Source organism: Aulonocara stuartgranti (genome assembly GCF_965226115.1).
Source record: "Aulonocara stuartgranti genome assembly, chromosome: 12".
Classification (NCBI taxonomy): Eukaryota; Metazoa; Chordata; class Actinopteri; order Cichliformes; family Cichlidae; genus Aulonocara; species Aulonocara stuartgranti.
This window is the reverse complement of record NC_138948.1, coordinates 6,962,177-6,986,525: the sequence shown is the minus strand read 5'-3', so window position 1 is coordinate 6,986,525 and position 24,349 is coordinate 6,962,177. Positions and strand designations below refer to the sequence as shown.

The window sequence follows — 24,349 nt, the reverse complement described above, 5'->3', positions numbered from 1 at the left end:
ATACAGGTTACCTTGTACAAAGATGTTTACATTATCACTGCCATAGTGTGCCTATCTTATAGTAAATAATCTAGCTGTGATCACCTGGGAGTTAAAAAGCCAGATTCCTCTCAGTGTTACTTCCATAGATGCTTGCTGTGACTTTTTGCTAAGAGCCTGAGTGCAGCTTCAAGTCTAATCAGATGCAATCACATCAGTATCCAGCCATGTTACATAAAACACTATTTATGGCAGTCTGGCTGTTTTTTCTTTTCTTTTTGCTTTTTCCTCTTTCCTTCCCTCTCTCCCTCATTCCTCTTTCTCTGAACATCAACCTCCTGTTTGATTTCCCCACTTCCATTTCAAAACATGTACCAAAGCAGCTACACTGAGTGATCAGAAGCTTCAAGTCGATGAGAATTCGGACTGTGTGCTGATTTCTTTGGGGGAGCAGAAGTCCAAACAGAGAGCGGTCACTTCAAAGACCACTGCAGGCCATGCCAAATTTAAACTGTATCCTTATAAGAGCACATTTGAAATAGCCATTAAGATAAAGATCAAGAGAGAAAAATACATGGAAGATAGGGTGTGCACACTACATCTTATTTTTTCTTTTCTGCCTCAGTGATTCAGTATATTGTGCTTGAAGTGAGGTTTGCATATTCAGCAGCCAAAAAGGGAGCAATAGGAAGTGATAAATAAGCACTTTGTAATCTGGAGGGATGTGAGGAAGGCATGAATGTGCATGTTTAATTGTTGTGCTGTTCTTCCTCAGTCTCCTTCCAAAGGCCGGTTGTTACTGAGGAGAAGAAATGGGGTCAGAAATAGTGTCAAGTTCATTCTCTCGTATTCTCTGATGGCTTAGCAGAGAATGAGAGGATATGAGAGCAGAGAGGAAGAGTAAGGAGAACATGAGTGGAAGTGATGAAGGTATTCAAATGTGCTTTCCAAAGTGACATTTTTCAGTCAAACTGGATCTTCCAAAAATGTCTTTAAGTTCCAGGCATAGCTGTGGAAATCTGAAAAGAGCCAACGTTAGCTTAGTTCAACCCAAAGGTTTAGAAGCAAGGGGTGCTCCTTACCTTGCCACAAATTACACATGAAGCAAGAAGAGAGAGGAGGAAGAGATTAAATCAAAGGCATCACTAATAAATTTCTATTAAAATCATGCAAGATGGACCACTGCAAGAACAAAGCAGGGATGGGCATTGATTCACATGAAGTCCCACATAACGGAATAAGCTAATGGAGAGATATGCCTATAATGAAGAGCCCCTCAATATCTTCTTCATATAACACAGTCCAGGACAGATTAAAAGACTGTCCGCTGCTGTCCTGCAGGATGTTGGAGTGAGTTTGAGTAGATTTTACTTGTACTTTTAATGTATGAATACGTGTAAAAGAACAAGGCCTCTAGTAATCCAGTGAGGCAAAGTGAGGCTGATATGGAGAGGCAGTCCACTATAAATATTTGATCGGAGTCTCGTGGAGGCTGAGGGACACAGAGAGGACGGTGGTGTCCCAGTAGATTATAGAAACAAGGACACAGCCACTGTTTCTGTCTCCTTAGCTCAATGCTAGATTGTCACATGAAGTTCTTTGCTGTTCATAAACGGGCACCCTACTAAGCAAATGTACAGTGATAAGAAGCTTATGAGCATTCCCCGATGCACAATGGCATCAAGGAACAATACGGTAAAAAATTTAGGTGATCTGTGGTCTGTGAAGGGAGGCTTTTAAGCTTACATTTCAATTTAACAGACTTAACATCTTTTAAATAAAAGAGGAAGTAAGATAGACATTTTTCTTGAAGTGGTTGCTGAAGCTACAAGCTAAGTTACATTTGTCAGGAGGGAAGATATAAAGCTCATAGGAGTTGCTTAGGTTGTTGTGCATCAGCTGGATGTGCAGCTGTTTGGCAGCTAGGTCAACCTGAACCACTTGATACAGCCATTGCAGAGTTTTATCATTTTCTTGTCTTAATATGTTTAGACAGACGAAGTCTTTTTTTGTCTTGCCTTGCATAACTTCTTAAAACATGACCACTGTGTTGATTCACCACATAGTGGGCTTGAAATAGGTTATGGTGAGTCTTCTGTGGTCTGATGTGGGGGAAAAAAATACCACAGCACACCTGAGAACAAACCAATATGTGGTTGAGTTGTGACTGAGTTAAAGGAGCCACAAGTTAATGCCTGAGTCAAGGCCACATGTAGACCAAAGCATCATGCAAGCATGTGCCAAGGTTAGGCCAAACAATTACTGCTATCTGGTCTAAACTATCCAGAAATGCATGTGCCAACTGCAATCTGGGAACCCGTGAACTTAGCCTTGTAAAGTTTTTGGAGTTTTTCTTAGTCAGGATACCTGGATAGGGCAGATGTAGATGGTTCAAGATTTCTTGTTTTTGGATTCTGGAAAATACTTCTTGCTCTCAACGTGGGCTGTTATGTACAGGCAACTAAATATTGCTCAAATGTGATTGGTTAGTTTACAGGACTACAAATAGGCATTTTTTTTGGAAAGCACTTTTCAGTTTCACCACTGAAAAATTAAGCTGAAGTTAACAGACTTTAATTAGATCTGGTTGTCTAAAACAAAGCCTTACATTCAGTCTGAAAAGTAAAACAACAAGGCTCCAACATTTACAATTAAAACATTGGTCCAACGACCAATGACTACATGTTACAGCAATACAGCTACATACGAAACTGGACTGTAAAACCTACAGCTCAGTTCACAACACAATTACTGAATAAGTACTAATACGGGACTTATCTTAAAAAAAAACACAACAACTTTAAAAGGCTTCGACTTCATGAAAACAAGCCCAGCCTTGCATCATTTACAGTGTTCATCATGCACCAGAGTCCCTTTGTGTTGCAGCGCATGCACCAGTCCAGTGCCCCATGCAGCATTCACCGACAGCTCTCAGGCAGTTCCATCCTTAAAGTTACAGGGGTGAACTTTCCAGTGTCATTGTCAGACAGAGAAAAGAAGAGAAAGGGAAAGAAGAGTGAGGGGAAAGGTAAGATGTGACATTTGAGGAAACAGGGAAAGTGGGAGTGAAACTGGTGAAGTTGTGGAAAAGTATTGGATGACTCAAGAATCAACAATGTCCAGAGAAGTAAAAATGCCAGAATACAGAAAAAGGAAATGGGGTAAAACTGAGTGATGACAGAGATGGCACAACTGAGATGGCAGGAAAAGAGTGGAGAAAAAAAGAGAAACTGAGAGACAGGACAGCAGTGCGTTTGGGCCATGCTCGGTGACTCTGTGCAGAGATGAAGATAATACGATGAACAGGGGTGTGTGGTAATGACAGAGCAGTGATGGGCTCTGAAGCAACTATCAAATCCCAGACAGGAGATGAGAGATGTGCTGACATAGTAAATGACAGCAGTAGCTGGGCTTCCACTCTTTATGTCCTTTTCAAATTTAAAAGCCTAAACATAGATTGAAAAAGACGGAAGCTGTAATATTTAGTTATCTTGCGGAAATTAATTTCTGGTTTTCTCATTAAACAAAAATGTTTTCAGTCTTTCTTACCAAATTAAATTTAAAGTTAGTGGTGTTTTTAACATCAAGAAGAGACATATGTATAAACCAATAGATCAGATCACCATTAATACTTCCCAGTTACATTAAAAGAAACTTACATTAAAACATTAAATAGGCCTTATATTCATTCTTTTTAACATACTTGGAGTAGACAGAGTTAGTCATAATGTTGGACTATTTATTTTATTTCTTACGCGTTTTCACTACCAGCAGACACAGAAGGTGTGGGTTTGTATAGTGGGAGAGAACGTATGTGTTTGTTTTAATATTACTCTGCTAGTTGTTCTTGTGTCAGTGCATTTCTAATGATATTTTTAAATATGTATTAATATGATCCTATGTTATGTGTTTCAGGATCCTCTAGAAAAGGATATGGGGCATCTCAAGCGCTCGCCAATTAAACTTTTATAACTAAAAATCTTAACATTGTATGTAAGTAAAAATCCTTGTTTTATTAATTAATTTAGCTTAAATTAAAAGTTGGGTATCTTTCTTTTACATTGGGGAAAAAAAAGCATATAGTGCACATTGACTGTAAATTGGTTTTAAAAATGTCACGTTTGGTGTCATATGGAAACATTTGGTGTTGTCAGTGCTACTAAAGTTTGTAAAATTCCAGTCATTTTTATAAGAATATATTGTTATGTGTAAAAATATATCATTATTGCTATACAGCTTCTTCAGCTTATTTTTAAAGTGACAGGATTTTTTAAATGTACTGCAATCTTTTGAAAATAGAATATGCAAATATTGTATCTGTAATTAAAAATCTATTAAATAGTCATTAATTTGTATAAATGTCCAATAACAGGTTATCAAAAAGAAACTAAATGAGTATTTTAAAGACATGTTTTAGAAGCAAAACTCTTTCACATTAAAAATTATTAACATAATAGATGTGAAAAGGAAAAAGCTTAAATTTCTTTCATTTGTCGTATGTAAAACACGGTAATAGTTAGCTGGAAGCATAGCTAATACTGCAGCTGTTGAGATGAGGGGAGGTGTAGTTAGCAATGTTGTCAGCCATCATGCTCTGAACTCCCATGCTCGGAAAGGAGGGAGGGGTAGCAGAGAAGATTGAGTAAAGGGAAAACAGAAGAAGAAGAAGTTCAAAGAGTCAAAGACAGGTGCAGACAAGGGGCAGGGTGGGAGGGGTGGCATGCCCTGGGTGAGCCACCGTGATACCTTGTTCCACCAGCCCTGCTGTGGTGCCGGCGGCTGCAGCCACAGCTGCTGCAGCTGCAGTGACAGAGGCTGGAGCGGTGGTCTGCCTGCTGCCCACTGTTAAAAGTCAAATACCCAGTCACACGTGAAGAAAGAGTTACAAAGCCAGGAGGAAAGGGATGTGAGAAAAGGGTGAAAGAGGAACAAGGGGTAAGATGGAGAAAGGGTGGAGTGATATTTAGTAAGAAGGTGATTGACGAGGAGTCGGATACAACAGGAGGTAGGCAGGTAGGGTGGGGGAAGGAAATAACAGGTGAGGAACAAAAGGGGCGGAGACACACGGGGGCTCATTAGTTTAGAAGGAGGATTAATTTATATACACAGACCACTGAAAGCATTTTTATAAACGGAGTCGCTGCTTTGACAGAAGAATCCACAGAAAAACATCAGGCAGTGACACAAATCTTTACTTCCATGTGGGACACTTTAAATCTTGCCATTTGTCTCAAAGAATACCTGAGAAGAGTGTTAATGTTAGGATGATGATGGCAATGATGATGCAGAATCAAGCCGCAGTTAGTTTGTGTTAGATTTGTAGCGTCTGTGCTTTTAAAACTAAACTAAAAAACATCATCTTTTCCTGACAGCATCTTTATTTGGTACGTTACACATTGAAATGTGATGAGAAATAGAACCACCTCTGTACCAGCACAGACACTGAAACTGATTTGTGTAACACATGATTCATAATATATGCTGAAAATACAGCAAGCCATTGCATAAAGCACTGACGTTGGATCCTGCCTTGATGTAATGTGCCACAGCTATCTTTCTCTGAAAGCCTATCTCTGACTTTTTACTTTTTTAACTCTGTCTCATTTTCTCTCTGACTCATTCACCTGCTGACCTACTCTTATATTTGAGTACTGCTTTCTCACAAGAGGAAAAATGGTAGGAAAAAAGGTCTCTGAGAGCGGTCGCACAGGCAGGCCACACACCTGGGTCAATGTGTGTATGTGTGGGGGGATTTAAGAATTGACTGATTGTTTAGTGGATATTCAGACTGCTTCCCATGCCGATGCTTGCAGTGTTAAATCAGCTGCTGTGAGTCATGTTTACTAAAGCAGCATGCTTATAGACAGACGTATACACACATTTATATATGCAAAATACACATTTGTACAAGAATGAAGACTCCGTGGGTATAATTCTTCCAAAGCGATTACCCTGAATGCATTAAAGCACTAGAACGTTCATACACAGTAAATGACAAAATATTTTGTCATTGTACAGTAGATGAGCTCCCGTTTCATAGACCACAACAGTGCCAATAAAAATCAACCTAGTAAGTTCCTATTTAACCATCTACTGCATTTAATACATCGTAGGTAAAAAAAAAAAAAAATTCTCAGTTTGAAAAATTAATTTCCCAAAGTTTGGGAGGGGAAGAGGGAGTGCTAAAGTACACCATGTTGCTTGAATTAAAGCACAGATTCAAGATCATGTAAAACTTCAATAAAGTTATTATTACAGAGATATAAACAAATACAAAGACAAGTACACAGACATCAACAGCTTGCGGATCAATTCAGTGTTTCCCCACATTTTGTTGTTCCAGTTCAGCGTGGTGCAAAAGACACACACAGAATGACTGAATCATTTTCCAACTATTGTTGCTGTACTTTAAGATTCTGCTGTGGGTGATTCACTTCCTGTAGCTGAAAAACTGTCATTAAATGTTAATGTAATGTCAGGTTGAAATGGTCTTAGGTGTTGTACCTCATATTTACAGAGTGTGAAAATATTCTCAGGACATCGGGACGTGAGAGCAGCGAAGAAACAATGTGCAGCTGTTGTTATTAGACTAAATGTGGTTTTAAAATGTGAAATTATTGGAAAAATATCACATAAAAACAGCTCTTTTCATAAAAACATCCTGCATTACATGTTAACAGCTACATACACAAGAAAACCAAGGGAAACACTGAAGCTGCATCGAAATGAAATGGAAATGTGAATCTGAAAGCATGCTCTTTAATCTTTATGTAAAATATAACTCTTGAAAAAGAGACAAATGAGTCTGTCATTAAATATTTACATTTACCTGTGCTTACCAGGTGCATGCCACCATTTTTTTAAACATCAAAAGCCTCATTTTACCTGCTTTGCTTTTCTCACTGTAAGAAATAAAAACTGAGTTTCCCACAGAAATACCTTACTCGAGTGGGCTGCACTGACATAAAATAACAACTAGCAATGTGTTTTCTTTTTCACCTGTCCGGGAGAATGACACCAGCTGCCAGTTTACTAGTGGACAATCTTTTCACACTTCCTTTCACAGTTTAAAAGTTTTGTCATTGCTAACCAGATACTAATGGCTTTAGCCTGTCTCATATTTCCATACCGGCAGGCTGACCAGGTCACTGATGTGACAGCCCTTGATATTGTTAAGCTACCTCTTCAGAGGTTTTTCTCCACACACACTCCAACTCCACCGACATATATCCACTCCAGGGATCTGCTGTTAATGTAGGGTCACTCTAACCAGAACCCAAAGTGAGTAGAGTAGTTCACGTGCCACTACATTGCAGTTCATCAGTGCTGCAGAGCAAAACTACAGCTACGCTCGCCAAATACAGTTTAAGGTGGAGTTAGTCTACTTAATGAGTGATTTACTGGAGACCGAGCCAATTATCGGTCCTTTATTTAATTGTCACAAACTGTATATAGAGCATAATTTACAGGGTTTTTTTTTTGCCAATCAATTTTCTTCCTAGGCTCTACTACAATAGCTTTGCATCTGAAACAGAGACTTTAGGACAGCCTACTTTTTCTTACATACCCTAACCAGATCCCCCACCCCATCCTCTGGCTATATTTTCACAGACAGAATGTAATTCTGTGGGAAACACAGTAATTTGTTTGTGGCTGAAAAGATGTGTGGTGGAAGGCACCAGAGATCAATAGTGAATACACAGGATAAGTCAAGTTCTTAGGTGGAGTAATTTTAATACCGGCAGGTGTTGGTTCACAGATATGAATGGTAGGTTTACAAAAATGGAGGATTCAAGAAGCACTTACCGGAGAAATTTCGAGAAACCAGCATGGTAGTAAGAATGGCCCCCTGAGAAGAAAACAAAAGGACATAAACTTAATGATTTTGGTATTTTTATGGAAATTAAAACCCATTTTTCCCCTCTTCTGCTAGCAATTGATTGGTCACAGCCATCATTTAACCAACATTCAGGTGATTAAAGTGTTATATTTGCCGCTTGAATCAATAAAACTGTCTTCATTTGGAACAATCCTGATTTGCAGCAGGTGAAAGTCACACTGGAAGCTTTCAGTGCTACCCCTCAGCCTCCTGTCTCTCAAAATTAGGTGTCTACACCACCCGCCCAGCAGGGTGACAATAATACCCCATTAGTCTTTAACAGCTGAGGGGTAAAAGTCAATTGAAAGAGGCCACTATTCGTGTTTGATTTATAAATGATTTCTTAAATGTGGAGTGTAAAATACACACAGTAATTCATCACCAATAAAGATATAACCCCAAATTAAGATTCAAATTATAGAGAGAGAAGAAAAAAAAAAACTTTCCTCCACAATAACAAAGAATACCAAGCTGCACATGTAACCCACTCAGACCTACTCACATCTAAAGCGCTGACAACAAGGCCAGGCTATGAAAATCAACAGCAAAAAAACTACTTGATAAAATGCAGCATGACTGCAAAGTGAGTCCGTATAATAGCCTGGCACACGAAAATGTTCTGCAGTATTGTCCTAGTCAAACAAAAATGTGTGAGATACAAAGACAGGAGACAAAGGACAAGCAAAAAAACAGAAGAGAGAAAAAACAAAGAACAATGAGGAAAGCAGCTCGTCTTAGCACTTTTTTTTCTCTGGAGAAATCATCTCAAACTGGAGGCGAAAACTTTTCAAAAATGGTTTGGAATTTCAAACAGACGATGGGATGATGATATGCCTAATATCAGAATAGATAACACATGACACATCTCTCGCTCCCTGTAATCAGAGCGAATAGAGTGGCAGTAACAAATGTCTAAAAGGTCAGAAATAGATATGAAGTCCACATCTGAAACATCCAGCTCAAATTCAGAATTAAAGAGAAAAGAACAGGCAGTAAATGTCTAGGAGATTTTTGCATCTCTAAATGATTTTATGCAACATATTACAAAAAATTAAAGCTACACTAGAGTAAAATCTAGAAAAAAAAGACTTAAAAAACAAAGTACACACAAAAAAGCTTGAAAATAAACAGCCCTCCTCTTGATGCTCTCCACTCTCTCACTCTCAGTTTTTTAGCCCCTCACCAGACAATGTACACTAAAAAGAAGTCAATTTTGAATTTTGGCTCGACACACAATTTAAAACCCACTCTCTCAGCTTGAAATGCATCAGCTTTGGGCCTCCCTTCTTATTTCCTGTGTGGACTTGTTAAATCTGGATATCAACTCTTTGCGATTGGCCTCCTGTCATGGACTAGAGTTTCTAAAAGCTAAAAACAGTAGATTGGTTTGACTTGAGACGGCAAAAATTAAGTGTGCAGAAAGGTTATTGTAGATTTTTTCTATTGACCACTAACACATAAAACATGTCCCTGCTTTAGGAAGTATCCAGAAGACCATAAGTTAATCATAGTATGCTAAATTTTAGCATAAACCTGGAATTGGATTTATTCAATTAAAATTTGTTATTGTGTTCGTTTTTATTTAAATGCACTAAATCACAGATTGATTGTCTGTACATTTTGTCCTCTTTTCATACTGTGCATGCTTTGATTTTCTTATATTTTTTGTTGTGTTTTGCAGTTTCTGTTCACTATGTAGCAAAACATCTAACCTTGCCACTTGACTTTAAATGTGAAAAGCCTGAGACAATTGTTTGACGCTGTTGGCATGTTAGTTGAATGGTGCAACATTTGCCTGCAGCCACCTGCACTTCAGCTTGCCATGTGCTGGTATTTAAGCCATGCCAAGAGTGGCCAAAAGCAGCAGGGTAACAGTGTCATGCTCCAATGGCTAAGCTGTTACGTCCACACAAAATCTAAGCAATAAATCAGTGTAAAAGGGAAACCATGCATAACACTGAATCTAAATTTGAAATGACTTTGCATATGTAAATATCATATAGATGAAGCAAATGCTATATTTTATACTGCAGGCCAATTAAACCCACTTATGTTTTCTTGAATCACTTTGGTGAACCCTAAAGTAATGGGGTAATAAAAGTGAGTGAGGACAGCAGCAGAAGGACTGAGAGCTTATTAGAGCAGAAGGGGAAGAAGTGTAATAGGGTGAGTATGCGAACAGACCTTGAGTTTCCTCCTGGCATTGAATTTCTTCAGGCACTCCACGGTCTCCTGTCTGTGCATCATAGATGCCACTGTGGATCGTTGCTGAGAAAAGGAAGAAGAGACGGAAGAAGAGGGGTGGGGTGGGTAGAGGAAGAGGGTGACAAATACAGAATTATATTTAGGGAGAAGAAAAAGATAAAAAGAACATTGTCTGCCTTCTTTAGATTTACATTTAAGGCACCCAGTAGTGTACTCCAGATGTGTACAAATAACTTTTGTCTGCTTGTCTATCAAGCAGAGGACACTTACGCAGACCCATGGGTGCTTGAGGGCCTCTTGAGCAGTGATCCTCTTGGCTGGGTTGATCGTCAGCATCTGGTTGATCAGGTTTTTGGCCTCTGGGGTGACTGTGTCCCACTCTGGGGATGGGAACTAGAGGCAGAGAAAACATAAATCTCACATTCACAGAGAGGATATAGAATGTCCTTAGATAGTCTTTAAATGGATTAAAACATATTTTCATATTACACCTGCTGCCTATCTTCATCTAAACACCTCACATAAGGGGAGCAAAATTATCCTTCATAATCACCATCTGAAAATTAACACATATCTGTGTTTATCTCTATTTATCCAATTGGCTCTCTAAGTTACCATATCCTTAGCACTGTAGGCTGCTTTGCAACCCACCTCTACCCCAGCTTCTTCTTTTCTTCCCCTTTCTGTCTTAATAAGTGCCGTTACTGATGCCTGCTCTGTTCTAAGCTGTCTTTCTGCTGCTCTCCTCAGCTCAGGCTCATCTTCTTTAAACATTTAGTGGTTCTGACTACCTTCTCATTTCCAGCTGTTTATGGCAATCTTACATCCTTCCTAAATCTATGCTGCAGTCAGTAGATTTTAAATAGCAAATCTAACTATGCCTTGGCCTTTTATCATGACTTTATGTAGTTATTTTCTTTGATGTTATGTCTCTGTAAGTATTTCACCTGTACCATGTACAAATCTTCTAATTTTCAGGCATGCTTTTTTACAGTGTGACTACAAAATTTAATGCATGTAGATGAACCAACGTTCGTTCTCTCGTTTGACAGAGTGAACGTGTGTTTGCTGTACTGCTTAGATGTGTAGCTCAAAAATTTGAATATACTGAAAAAGTGCAGTTTCTTCATTATTAAATAAAAAAAAAAACCTCATTTCCATAAATACGACACTCAATAAAAAAGTGAAATATTTCAACCCTTCTTTGTTTCCATTCTGATGGTTACAGTTTATAGGTCGTGAATAACAGAAAACCAGTAAAACAAACAAATAAGTAAAAGTAAATAAAAGTAAATAAATAAAAATAGATAAAAAAAATAAAGCACAGTAAACACCAGTAAACATTTCATTAAGATAAAAAAAAAAAATCAAAAATGTCCAATTTAATTAGTTAACTGATATACTCAAGACTTTGTTCAAGCTCCTTTACCATAAATAAAAGCGGCGAGGCATGTAAGCAATCAGGCTGTGGCACTACTAAGGCTGCTTTGATCGCAGCCTTCCCCTCATCTTCAGAGATTCTCTGTGGGGTTCAGGTCAGACCAGTTGGCTGGCCAGTTGAACACAGTAACAACTTGGTCATGTTAATACTTTTGGGACTGAGGGGGGGTGCCAGGTCCTGCTGAATAAGAAAACCAGCATCTCCATGAAGCTTGTCAGCAGATGGAAGATTTTCAAACAAAATGCAAAATTTACTTTTATCTGAAATTAGGACTTTAGACGACTGAGCAACAGCCCGGTTCTTCTTCTCTTTAACCCAGATAAGATACTTCTGGTTCAGAAGAGACTTGATATAAGAAATGTGACCGCTGTAGCTCTTTTTTCGAGGAATTGACTTTACGTGAAAATCCTCAAGGCTACGGTCATCCTTGTGCACCTTTTCCTATCCAAACTTTTCTGTTCCAGTCAACCTTCCACTAAAATACTTCAACACAGCACTGTGAACATCCAGACTGTTCAGCAATGAAACTTCTGTGGCTTACCCTCCTTGCAGTGCATCTAGAATATATTACAATTCTGAAATGCAACTTTGTATGTAACACACCCCGATGTGTTAAAATAGCAGCTTTACTTATAGCTTACATGTCTTTGTTGGAAATCTGCAGAGCAGAGAAACACAGAGGGACTAACAAACAACCCAGCTCCCTGACCACACATGACCTCAGGATGTTGCCAGTAGATGTCCATCCAACATTACAGCCACTCAGGCTCCCTGCGGATGTGTTGTTTAACGATACCAAAAGGCCAGTCCAACACAGCCCCAAGCAATTTGTTAAGAAATTCTCAACCCATCAGGTCCCGTTGTGTTTAGGCATAAACACTGTGTCCTATGAGCCCAGAATCACTGCCAGACTCAGGAAGACTCTCTCTCTCTCTCTCTCTCACTATCTCTGTCTGACATGGAGCTCAATCTGATCTCCATGCAATGTGTTCTAAGGTGAGGCTCATTCCCTTGCACCCCCTGAAATATGAATGAGGTGACTGAGTTATGTAATAGCAGCCAAAAAGGAAAGAGGGCAGTGGGAGGGGAGGGGAGGGCATTACAGCAGGAAGGGAGAAATGAGAGAGCGGGAGAGGAGACTCACATCATAAGCCCCAGCCTTGATCTGCTGGTACAGCTTGTGCTGGTCCTCGTCCCAGAAAGGAGGGTAGCCCACCAGCAGGATGTAGAGGATCACCCCTGAGACACACACAAAAACACATGGACAAACAAGTACACAGACACACACACAAACACACAAAATGCACATTTTGTTAGAAACTGGATTTCAGACAGTTTGTTTCTCAGTTTTTATCATCTAGGAAATACCATATGTGCCTTGTGTATATTTCTCTGAACAACTCACCACAGGCCCAGATGTCCACAGGTTTGCCATATGCCTCCTTCCTCAAAACCTCAGGGGACAGATACCCCGGTGTGCCAGCAAATCCTGCAGAAAAACCCCCCCCCAAACAATTGATTGACATGCTCAAGGCAATAGACTGTGTTGGTGCTATCTGTGGATCAGCTTATATAGGAAGCAACATAATCTTCAGTAAGATATGACCTATTGGTCCAAACAGGACTGAAATCTTGAGGATTTAAGATGAGTTGATTGTGAAGCACTGGCTAATCTCTTCCTTGAGAAATGCCACAGACACACTCACTGATCAGTACGGGTGTATCAGCACTACTAATCTTGATATTGCCAGACTGACTTGTGCAAATGCCTCTGTTCAGTGGCTTTTTCAGAACTGGAAGCTAAATGTATCTTTCATTACCAGTCTACGTTTCTATCACTGCGGTCACTGTGAGCCCATCAATAGCTTATGGGTTAAAATGCAGATGTGACTGTACCCACCGAACCAGGCCTGCTGATCCCCCTGCACCTCAATGGCGAGGCCAAAGTCGGCCAGTTTCACTGCAGCATTCTTACACTTGCTTGCCAGGAGCAGGTTCTCTGGCTGAAGAGGGAAAGAGGACAAAAAAACAACAACATTGGCATTAAGACTTTGAAATGGAGGATTGGGTACAAAACAAATAAACTGTCCTAGTAGGGAGAAAGAGTTGCAGGCACATAGCTAAGCATGCATGCAAAAGTTTGGACAGTTTCTCACTTTTTTCCAGTGCGTGCACGCCCACACACACACACGCACACACAGAAACAGATGTTATTTCAACAACATGCATGGAAATTATACAATAAAGGTTAGTCCGCATTTCTGTAGTGACTCTGTTGGTTTTCAGTGTTTTTTAGTCCCAGGCTCATGTGATGAGCTGTGGCCCTGTAGTCTCCATCTCTGTGGCCCAGATAATACAGTCAGCCTCATTATTCTCTGTCAGAGGAGGGCTCTAATAATGGGCTGCAATCCCCACTGGTCCCTGTTCTTTTTCACTTTCACTCACTACATCTCTCTCAATCTCACTTAATCAGTGCCTACGTAAAAGCAACTGACAATCTTGAATGTCAAATAAAGCACTCTGGTGGGAAATACAGTAACTTTTCCATTGACGTCCATAGACATACTGTGTTATTTCAGCCGATAACCAGAGGCTTGATAATACTAGGCTTTGCGCACCAACCTGTACACTGAATCTGAGACAGAAACAGTTAAGTCCTTCCCTCTGTTCGTTTAACTCCACCTGTTAAGTTACTCTGCTCGTCCAATTAGTCGCTGTAGTTGTTTCCTTAAATAGTAGACAGCAACACTAATCTAAACTTTATGAGAATGAGGACAATATATTTAGACTGCATTTCTGTCACTGACTCCCCTGCAATGCAGCAGCATGCGTTTTCACATCCTCTGCCTTCCTCTATCTGTTCCCTCTCCTAATATGTTTAGAGGCATACTGTGTATTTGAAGCACAGATTGTTGAAAGTGTTCTTTCACAGTCTTTGAGGCCATAAGTAAAAGAGAGCGACTGAGTGAGTGAAGCAGTAATCCGAAGGCTCTGAGCCTACCTTGTGTCATCACATTCTCCCGGCTCTACCACTTCGTTAGGCTTTACTCTTTTGTAAATGGGGAGTTAGAACTTGCCAACACTGCAGCACTAAGATAATCCGTGAAAACGGATGTGGGCGGAATTCACGATGAAGCATCCGCTTCCATCAAAAAGGTGCATAAATGTGATGCAAAACAAGCAGGCCAAACGTTCAGACATAACAGCAGCAATCACCATCAGCATTTGGGAGAGGCACAGCTTCCTTTTCCATCTCTTCAGCGCACACATACACTTGGACATCTACACACAGCTCAGCACACAGATGACTAGCAACTGGTTTGGTTGAGGAGGGCAGAAAAGGACAGAATACAGCTGACAGAAAAATCTGTATTGAAGAGCAGGTCATGAGTGGGTGTTTTAAATGGTATGATTCCAGGCTTTCTCTTCTCCCTTTTATTTCTTTGCCTGTAGAGAATCTGGAGATGCTGTGGCATTCCTGCCATTAGATAAAGCAGCACGGATGTAGACCTCTAATAAGAAAGCACACCATTTCAAATATGTTGCTCTGGTGTGGAAGGAAAATTGCTCCCATTTCATTTTACAGTGACATAAATGCTTAAAGAGATTAATATGTACAGATTTTTTTTGCACTAGACACGCAAACCCTTATCTTATAGATGGTTTAAAAACTAGCAGCATAAAAAACAGTCATCCAAGAGTAAAATAACAAGGTTATGTCTTATATACCCAAGTAATTAAGTTTGATACAGTTTAATTAATGCATCTTATAAGACCTGTTACCTTCATTACTTTTGTTGCTGAGGTTTCCAGCAACATAGACATATAGTCTTGGGATCAGTACACATTTAATTTCTGAGATGTCAAAAACACTATATAGCATCTGCTTTACAGTCTGTACATAGATATGGGTTTTTGGGGCACACACGTGAAAGTGCACAGTGTGTTGCCGACATTTTCTGTATCCCATTTTCCCAATTTGAGGGTTCTTGTGACTCAGACTGTCCTCAGCCATCACACTATGACCTACTGCATGAAACACTCTCCAACGCTCGGGTGTGAAACCAGATAGGTGTGTCAGCTAAATAAAGACATGAGCCACAACAGTTCTGATAAACACAACACGCCTTTACTGGAATGCCTGACATTTGCATAAAGGTCTACTGGACAGCAGAGGTGCATCACGTAAAACAAGATGCAACATAAAAGCATGCAAATGCAAAATACAAACAGGTAAAAGACTTGTTTCTATTCTGATGCTTATTCACACATGGTTTATATTTAAGGTGTTGCTTTGGAAAACTAAAAGGCATCTTGAGAAAAGAAAAAAAATCCCTGAGAGCAGTGAGAACAATGTGAAAATGCATTAACTGTTTCCAGCTCTAAAATGGACTGAACTAGCTGGCAGTCAGCTAACACAGGCAAACTTCAGAACACTACAAGTTAATTAACGGGCCTTTACAAAAAATGAGCTGTCACGTTTAAGTCAATCTAAACCTCACAGGGTGCCTGATAATCAATAGTTCACATCCATCTCTATCTGGTAAATGAACCAGAGATCAGATTAAGTATCCTCTTGGTAGAACTTAGATGGATCCATCGATAAAAATGGGACAGCTGTGTAAATGACAAATTCCTGCTCCAAAAAGGTTACAGAGAGAGAAGGTGCAGGTCAGGTGGAGTGACTTGCGTGCATGTCTAAAATCCTCTTACACCAGGGAAAGTCATGTTTATACAACAAGAAGGTGACTGCAGAGAGCTGGAGGCTGCGTACGACAGAAGAGAGCCAGACAAAAGCTGGAAAAAGCATTTAACAGTCCCTCAGTCATCACCACAAAGCCTAAAGGGGCTGTTGGAGCGCTGACTGGGGGCAAAAGCTTTTACCTAAATCTGAGTAAATACTATATGTTTTACAGTTAGATCAGAAGGCAGGAGGCTTTGCAAGCGACATTACATCAACAAATAATACAGACAGTCTGTCAATAATAAATCAGACAAACCAGACCAGACAAATAACACACCCACAACCCCCCCGACACGAATATATAACTCTCAAGGGACAGCAAGGTGATCCTAATTACTCACCTTCAGGTCCCGGTGCACCACGCCCATTTGATGGCAGTGAAGCACCGCCTCCAGGATCTGCTGGATGCAATGACTGCATGCAAACACCAAGGAGGGGGCTCATGTTAGTCTCAGCAGCGCTTCACTCGCGTGCACAGGCCAAGGGAGTAGGGTGTGAGGTGAGGAGTGGGGGTGTTATGGAAGGTAAGAGGGTTAGAAAAGAGGTAGCAAGGGCTCTTCTGTTGCTTTGACCTTTTACTGGCCAATCAGGGTTCAGTTTTGCAAATTTCCACTGGATCCAAATGTGATGCCGAGCTCAGACTACACAATATTTGTGATTGTTTGAGGTGATTATAAAGTCTTGCATCTGTTTGACCGAGAGACACCGTAGACTGCTCCACTATCGATCATGCTGGCTCTCTTACAAATTGCGCATGATGTCATCAGGAAGGAGGAGCTGGCTATTTCCAAGCAAAGAATGTAAACCGACAATGGCAACCACTGCCACAGTGTATGTGATAGTGGCCAGCTGGCATTATTCCACTTCCTCTTTCATTTTGTGATGTTTACAGGTGTAGCTACACACAGCTGGGAAAAAATAAATAAATGGTTTAATGGCTGGTGGATCTCTCTGTGCTACTTTTGGTCAACATCACAGAAGTTAAAAGTGGACATCTTGAAGTGTCCATAAAAACAGCATGCATGCTGCAAGACTCCAATTTAGTCTTTTTTAATGTCTGATGATATCTACCACTCCTGCTCTTCATCAGACAATAACAGCTTCTTAAATTACATGTTGCTGGTCACATGATCACATCATGTCCAATCATAACACATATACCAACCTAGTGTCCAGATGCAAGAATGTTTTTTGTCCATTATGACACACTACACAAGACAAAATGACTGACTGACTATCAGTCAGGTCTTGCTGAATAATCAACCCTTTTCACGCTTTACCCAAACTGACGCCCCTGTGCTGTGGCCATAACTAGGCTGATATCATATAGGCTGAACCCGGCATAATACCTACTATAACATTAATTTCTTAGACTGCAAGACTAAAAAATGGATTGCTCAGGCTTGCTCATCTCTGGTGAGCTTCTCACTTAAAAGGTGACCTAAGTTTTAGGTGGCGACTGTGGCTGTGAAACAAACACCTTCCAGCATATCAGACGTCATCATTGACCTTCATTAGTGAAGTTTTTGGGGGCTGGCTGTAGCCATGAGTTTGACTCTGTGGACTGCAAGGTCAGAGGTATGCAACAGAAGACTCCTTTGAGTCAGTTTAATCTGCAAATAACCAATGGATACAGCCTATGATCTTTGTCTTAGGTGGTCTATTCTTGGTAGATGACAACCCAATCTAAGAAACACATTTACTGTTGGCTAAGGGCGGATTCTCAATACCCCACCTCCCTCCATGAACTAGCCAGCAGGCTTTGAGTGATGAAAGAGGGGTGTGAGGAAATGGCTGGCCAAGGGGGGCTACAGAAAGCGTTGATGAAGGAGGTAAGGGAAGGAGTGAGTCATTGTGCAATTAATAACAAGATGTGTCTGGGATCAATGCCATGTCTACTGCCAGTCTAGCTGGCCTATGCTGACAAGAGTAGTCATTCTGGTGTCAGCAAGCCTCCAGACACTAAAAATAAAGCCAAAAACTGTACAAGGGACGCTGAGGGGCGATCGAGGTGTGAGTGTATGCAGAAATTAGATGATATTCCTCAGCAGGGTGAGGTGTGAATTAATGCAGAGCCGCAGTAATACACACTCACAAATGTACTGTTGGAAATGTTTTGCTGTGACCGTGCATATATGCTTCCTGTGCACTGACAACGTTTTTCCACCTTTCATTTGTTTATTTATTTTTAAACAGAAATTCTTTTGAGGAGAGAAACAAAATTCCAGGTTTACTATTATAAAAAAAAAAAAAAAAAAATGGTATTATTAGAAATGTAATGCAACATCTACTAGATTCAGTTACCAGTATTTGAGGGTGCAAAGGGAAAGGGCTTTTGTCTCTACTAACAACCCTGATTTCTCATTCAAAATGAAAAAAATTGAGTCATTATTGAAAAGCATTAAAACTAGCGGGGGGATTATTTTCTAATAAGAAAGTTTCATTTCTATTGTCTGACAGTTCTTGCAAAATGAGAAAAAAGAAAAACAAGTAAGACAGAGATATCTTTCCAAAGCAGTATGGCATTTCAACGTCACTGATTCATTTAACCCTGAGTTATATTTCACCACCTCACCTGTGTCACGTCCTACTAAGCAGCTGCTTACATTTGAAACCAGGCTTGTTTTCAGTGTGAAGGCAGTGGAAATATTGAAAAGTTGGGCTCACTTGTTCTCACCACTAATACTTGGGAAATGAAACTAAAGCATATTTTCTGTGGCATCGTTAAAGCGACTATGAAAATGCTTTTGCACCTTTTTTTACCACTGTGCAGCCAGTCAGAAGGTGAAAATGAACTCCCTTCATTGGAAAAAAAAACCACTTGATCCTTGTCGATAATACAGAGTAATAAATACATTATGAGAAGAAAATACCTTTCCTATATTTCAAAGCATTCAAAAGTCGGAAAAAGCATGAATTATTAATTTCTCAGCACAGAGAAGCTCAAAGCTTCACAAAGGGAATTTACTTGCCAAGGGTTAAGAAATGATGTTTGTTGAAAAGTCAGACAGAAATTAGCTGGCCTCATTTTTCTTTCTAAACATTTTTTATTTCGTTAGTTTGAGGACAGTATGTTCTAATGGCTTGGCAATTAATCAACAAATAATTTGTCACACATCCTGGATTTTTCTCTCCACTACTCTCAAGGTCATCCTCAAGAATTAATTTTGACTGGTGCGAGATGTACCAAACATTTAAAAAATAGCTTACAGATGGCATTTATTTTGAAGTTAGTTGCATTAAAAAAAAAACTGAACTGAAGACCACAAGCATCATCATTATCGTGTTTGTGGGATTTTCCGTTACACAAACTCCTTTAGTAACCACAGCCGGATGGATTATTTCTTGCGTGCAGCCTTTAAGTCTCCATTATTTATACGGTTAAAATCCTGGAAACCGGATATGTGTAAGAGAAGTCGGAACCAAGTCAAGTATTTTTTTAAATGCTATCTGATGTTTTATTCAATCCCAGATGCTGTAAACAGTGCAACAGTGTGAAAGCGTACTTGCACAGGTAGGCAAATTAAATTTTCAGTAAGTTCTTGCAAATAAACAATGAAAGAAAAAAAATCAGTATAGCAGCAGCTGAAGATTTCAACTATCAGAAACTGAGCTGTAATGAGGGAGATGTTTTGATACTGCAGTCATGTTAAACCTCGAAGGCTGAATTACAGCCATAGAGTGCAATAAAGCACGAGTCGGGCCAGTCTGTGAAATATTATAACATGAGAGAAATAAGAGACAGGGAGAGACAGAAACAGAGAGAGAAAGAGAGAGCGATGGACTGGCAAGACTGTAAAGTTCAGGGCTATAAATTAGAATCCTGTGTCTTGTTTCTAAAGGTCTCCCAGTGAATAAATACTAGGCAGGTCACACCAGCATGTGGCTGTAAACGTGCGGTCAAGGCTAAAACAACTTCTCTCCATGAAATGTGTCTGTGCTCTTTTGTATTCATGTTCATGGATAAATATGTTGGTATGTAAGCAATTCAAAATGAGAGACTGTGTGCATATGCACATTTCAAGCTTCCTCCAACACTTTTGTCAGCTGTTGAGCTCTCTTACTTGTCTGTATGTGTGTTTGAGCGTCCAGTAAGCAAAACCACATGAACCCAAGCACTCCTGAATTGGGTATTGTTAGGAGTGGTCATGTCATGCAAGTCATGCCCAATTTTTGCAGGCATTCTGCAGCATTTATTTCAGGTCACTGAAACATCATATACAGACTCCTACTACAAGGGAAACCCCTTTAGCGTCATTTTTAGAGTGAAGCAACAATGAAAACTACAAAAGTTCGCTTTGAGAGGTAGGTGGTGTGCCAGATGGTACAAATCACAAGTGTTTATTGGGTATTTTACTGGGTAAAAATACACCCTTTCATAGTGTTAAGTACGTGTTTTAAAGCAAACTTCTCCCATTTGCATTTCTTTTGTTTTTATGTTACTCGCAGTGACAACAGAAGCAGAGCACTACAGACTACTGGCTCAATAGCACTGCCCTGCACTTTGTAAAATGACTGTACGCGAGTAACCAGCATGCTATATGATACCTACAGGTCCTGAGCAAGTGTTAGTATGTTACAACTTGGAATTGAGAACAGATCTTCTTTCGTCAAGCCATCCTTGTGCATCAAACAGAATATATGTGTGCGCATTTGTATTTAACATCAATATAAAGTTGGAGTTTTTGCATATAGTATTATCCTGGATTCAGAAACAAACACAGCCAAACTTTGTTTAACTGTAAGACAACACATATGGCTTTCTGTACACTTTGTGGATAAGCAATACAATCTGCTCTAACAAGCCACATTTGCTTGTAGTTCTGCTGCAAACTAACAAGTTAGTCCAATTTACAATATTCTTCAAAGAGGAAGTGAATAATTAGGTCGACAGATCACAGCAGCAGATGCACCAAAGGACAGGAATAATTTGTGCTTGTTTTTTTGTGTTGTGGTTCTAGATAGAAAACATTACTATGACAGTACGTGACAACAAAAACAATGTTTCACTTGTGGTTTAAATTGTACATTTTCAAGCAGGCGTTTGATGAATTATAAGCTGGTCAGAATTATTTTTGCTTCTGTGCCTTGAATTAAAGGTGCAGTATTGTACTGTTGTCTAAACCTGAGAAACATGAGCTCAAAACAGCAATCAGATACCCTAAATGCTCCAGTCTATAGGCAGCAATACACATTGCCATTGCCACTACTACTTTAACATCAGCAATGCTAATAAATTCCTTAACATATTATCATTTAACACCAACATTCAATGTTGCAGTGTTTACATTTTTAAAGTCTAATCTCTAACTCTCCCCCAAAAAGGCAATGTTTGACAGCGACTCTAACAGGTGTCCAAGGGAAAGAGCAAAGAAAACAACATCTTTTCTTCCTTTTTGTTTTTATATCCACAGGTAGACTCAACCGTGTGGAGATCTCACTGCACTGTTGCACTGATTGTTGGTCTTTTCCTGCAGAGATTCATAGATCAACATCTACAAGTTGTAGATTTTTCACAGCCACTTAGAGGCAGTGTAATGGGACTATTCTTGTTCATACCGTGCCTTTGTCAGCTCTTCAGTATTCCTCCTTTAGATTTTCAAATAATCACCATTCAACCCACGCAGTGAATTGCACACCTTTGGCACACTGTTGGCTTACTGAAGGACCATACAAGTCTGTCTCCAGAGCCTTTACACTCTTGAATTCCCATAATCCTTCTCTCAGCATAGCCTGAGAACTATGCAAATGGACACGGATGCATAACCATAAATCCTCATTTTAAAATACAATGAATTCAGTGTTTCATTCTACAGCGATGTATGTCTTGTTAGACTAAATATCATAGTATACTGCACTGATATCTATTACCTGAGATTGAATGAGCGGTAATATTAATAATAATAACTCCTGCATCGTACTGTACGGCTGAAGGTCTAGAATAAAAGCTTTTTTTAAGGCACTACACTTGTTTATGAAATCACCTTTAAGACTTCATATCAGAATGAAATTGTGTTTAAAATGAGTTTGCTTAAGTGGGTTTAATTTGTGATATCTCTGATGTTTTAATATTATCATACGAGTAATATTATAGCAGCATCCTAAGGTTTCATTTTATTATATTAGAGCTACTTTGAGTCTGACTACGGTGACGTCAGGAAGAGACAGATTGAATATCTAATAAGAAAATCAAAAATATTAAGGAAAATATTCTTTGTTTTATAATCTCGGCTCCTATTTTGCTGTGTGTCTTCGAGCCTAAGATCCCGTAACACCTCTATAAAGGGGTTAAATGAGGCTGTCCTGAAAATTCAGGGATCAATACAAGAGAAGTCGGCATTTTAAAGGAAGAGAAGATTAAGAAGGAAGAAAAAGAGAAAAAAAAATCAATGAAGAACACAGTAAATATAGCTGTAGATTTTTCCTAACGAGCCTGGTGGGGAGAAATTGATGGTTTCATGGCCTGGATATTTATTGCACCTGCAGAAAGTTGTGTGCTTGCTGCAGGTGACTGTGTGTACATTTGTTGAAGTGCATTCATTAATAGATCTGGCTGTCAGTCAGTGCAACAGGAGCTTTTGTTATGTGGGCGCTGTAAAAAGAAAAAAAAAAAAGGTTGAAAAGAAAGGGGAGGGCAGATGGATCAGGGAGGGTGAGTGAGGTAGGCCAGGGTCCTCCAATTAAAATTTAAAACACGACGCAATAAGACAGCAAAACGTAAACAGCATACCAAGAGACAAGTCGGACAGGCGGACATCAGACCAGTAACTGACAGGAACGACACCACGAACTGACGAGATTGAGGAGGAAGGAAGGAGAAAAGAAACGAAGGAAGCAAGCAAAAGGATGGGGGGAAGGGGACGTTAGGAGGGTGAGGGATGCAGATGCTTCTCTACTTTTACTAACCTTCAGGTCCCTGTGCACTATGTCATGTTGGTGAATGTGATGGACACTTTCTAGAATCTGATGGATACAGTGACTGTGAAGACAAAACAGAGAGAGGAGGGACGGTGGGAGTGGAGAGGGGAGTGAAAGGATGGATGGAGATGGATGGACCGTAGGAATGTATAGAGAGGGGTGAAGGTGGAGAAATGATAGAGAAGGAGTGGAGGAGAAGAAAGAGGGATGCCAAATGAGTGACAGAGAAAAGACAAAATGAAAGATGAGAACAGGGCAGGTTAGGAGGAGGAAGAGAGGTCATGTAACAGGTGGGAGGGAGAAAGGAGAAGGCAAGAGAGATTGATGCAGACAGAGGTGGAAGGAGAGGGATGGGTGAGTGAATGCAGGTGGAGGAGACAAAAACGTTTCGTTTTGCTTCTTTAAACATGATGAGAGACAGGGGCAGCCACAGCAGAACAACCTGGCAGACAAAAAACACATCAAACACTGACAGAGGAGAGGAAAGGAGAGGAGAGGAGGAAATGAAAAAAGATGACAGGTTTTGAAAGTGAAGATAAAAATGTTCTGCAGAGGAGAAAGAAAATGATAATAATACATAAGAGAAATGGAACACTTATGTATAGGATGAAACTGAATCATAGAAGACTGGTGGGCTGTTGTCAGGCTATTTTTCCATCACTAAAAGGAAAACACATCACCATGCGTGTGCACTGCAGAGAGACACATGAAACTAACTCGCTATAATGTGTGTGCGTTTGTATTTTAATGTGTGTGCATGTAGGCTTAGTGCAATGAGAGAGTTTAATGTGCAGAATATGTGACTAATAGCAGGCGCAAGGAGACAGGCAGCCTGCAGGATCCACACCCACACAGTGTCTAATGAGTGGGAGGCCTGAGAGAGAGAATCAGAGATATACAGTACGTATGTGCATGCTTGCTCAGACACACACACACACACACACACACACACACACACACACACACACACACACACACACACACACCTTATGATTTGATACTCGTCAACACCAAAAGGCATATTTCTGTTATAGTAAATCCTACTGACTGCACTAATTTCCTGATCCTGGAAGCAATCTGCAGCCACATGGTAATCCTACCATTACATTTAATGCGTTTCAAAAAAGAAACCTGAGTATGTAAAGTAAAGGCATTTAGAAGATGTAATATAATGCTTTTTTCT

At 39.9% G+C, this 24,349-nt stretch overlaps 1 protein-coding gene across 21 annotated transcripts in view; it reads right to left on the bottom strand.

Moving 5' to 3' along the window:
* The window catches only part of camk2b1 (calcium/calmodulin-dependent protein kinase (CaM kinase) II beta 1), an 82,215-nt gene that overhangs the window by 33,748 nt on the left and 24,118 nt on the right, over positions 1 to 24,349 (bottom strand). For 14 of the 21 annotated variants that reach the window (XM_082555502.1, XM_082555505.1, XM_082555508.1 and 11 more), the window contains exons 6-12: positions 16,590 to 16,662; positions 13,405 to 13,507; positions 12,910 to 12,993; positions 12,649 to 12,743; positions 10,334 to 10,456; positions 10,043 to 10,126; positions 7,786 to 7,828 (exon numbers count right to left, since the gene is read on the bottom strand). In XM_082555502.1, coding sequence (XP_082411628.1) covers positions 7,786 to 7,828; positions 10,043 to 10,126; positions 10,334 to 10,456; positions 12,649 to 12,743; positions 12,910 to 12,993; positions 13,405 to 13,507; positions 16,590 to 16,662 — 605 coding nt within the window. Of the gene's footprint in view, positions 1 to 4,725; positions 4,822 to 7,785; positions 7,829 to 10,042; positions 10,127 to 10,333; positions 10,457 to 12,648; positions 12,744 to 12,909; positions 12,994 to 13,404; positions 13,508 to 16,589; positions 16,663 to 23,154; positions 23,228 to 24,349 lie in introns of all 21 variants that reach the window. The other 7 variants (XM_082555489.1, XM_082555501.1, XM_082555495.1 and 4 more) reach the window with 2 other exon arrangements.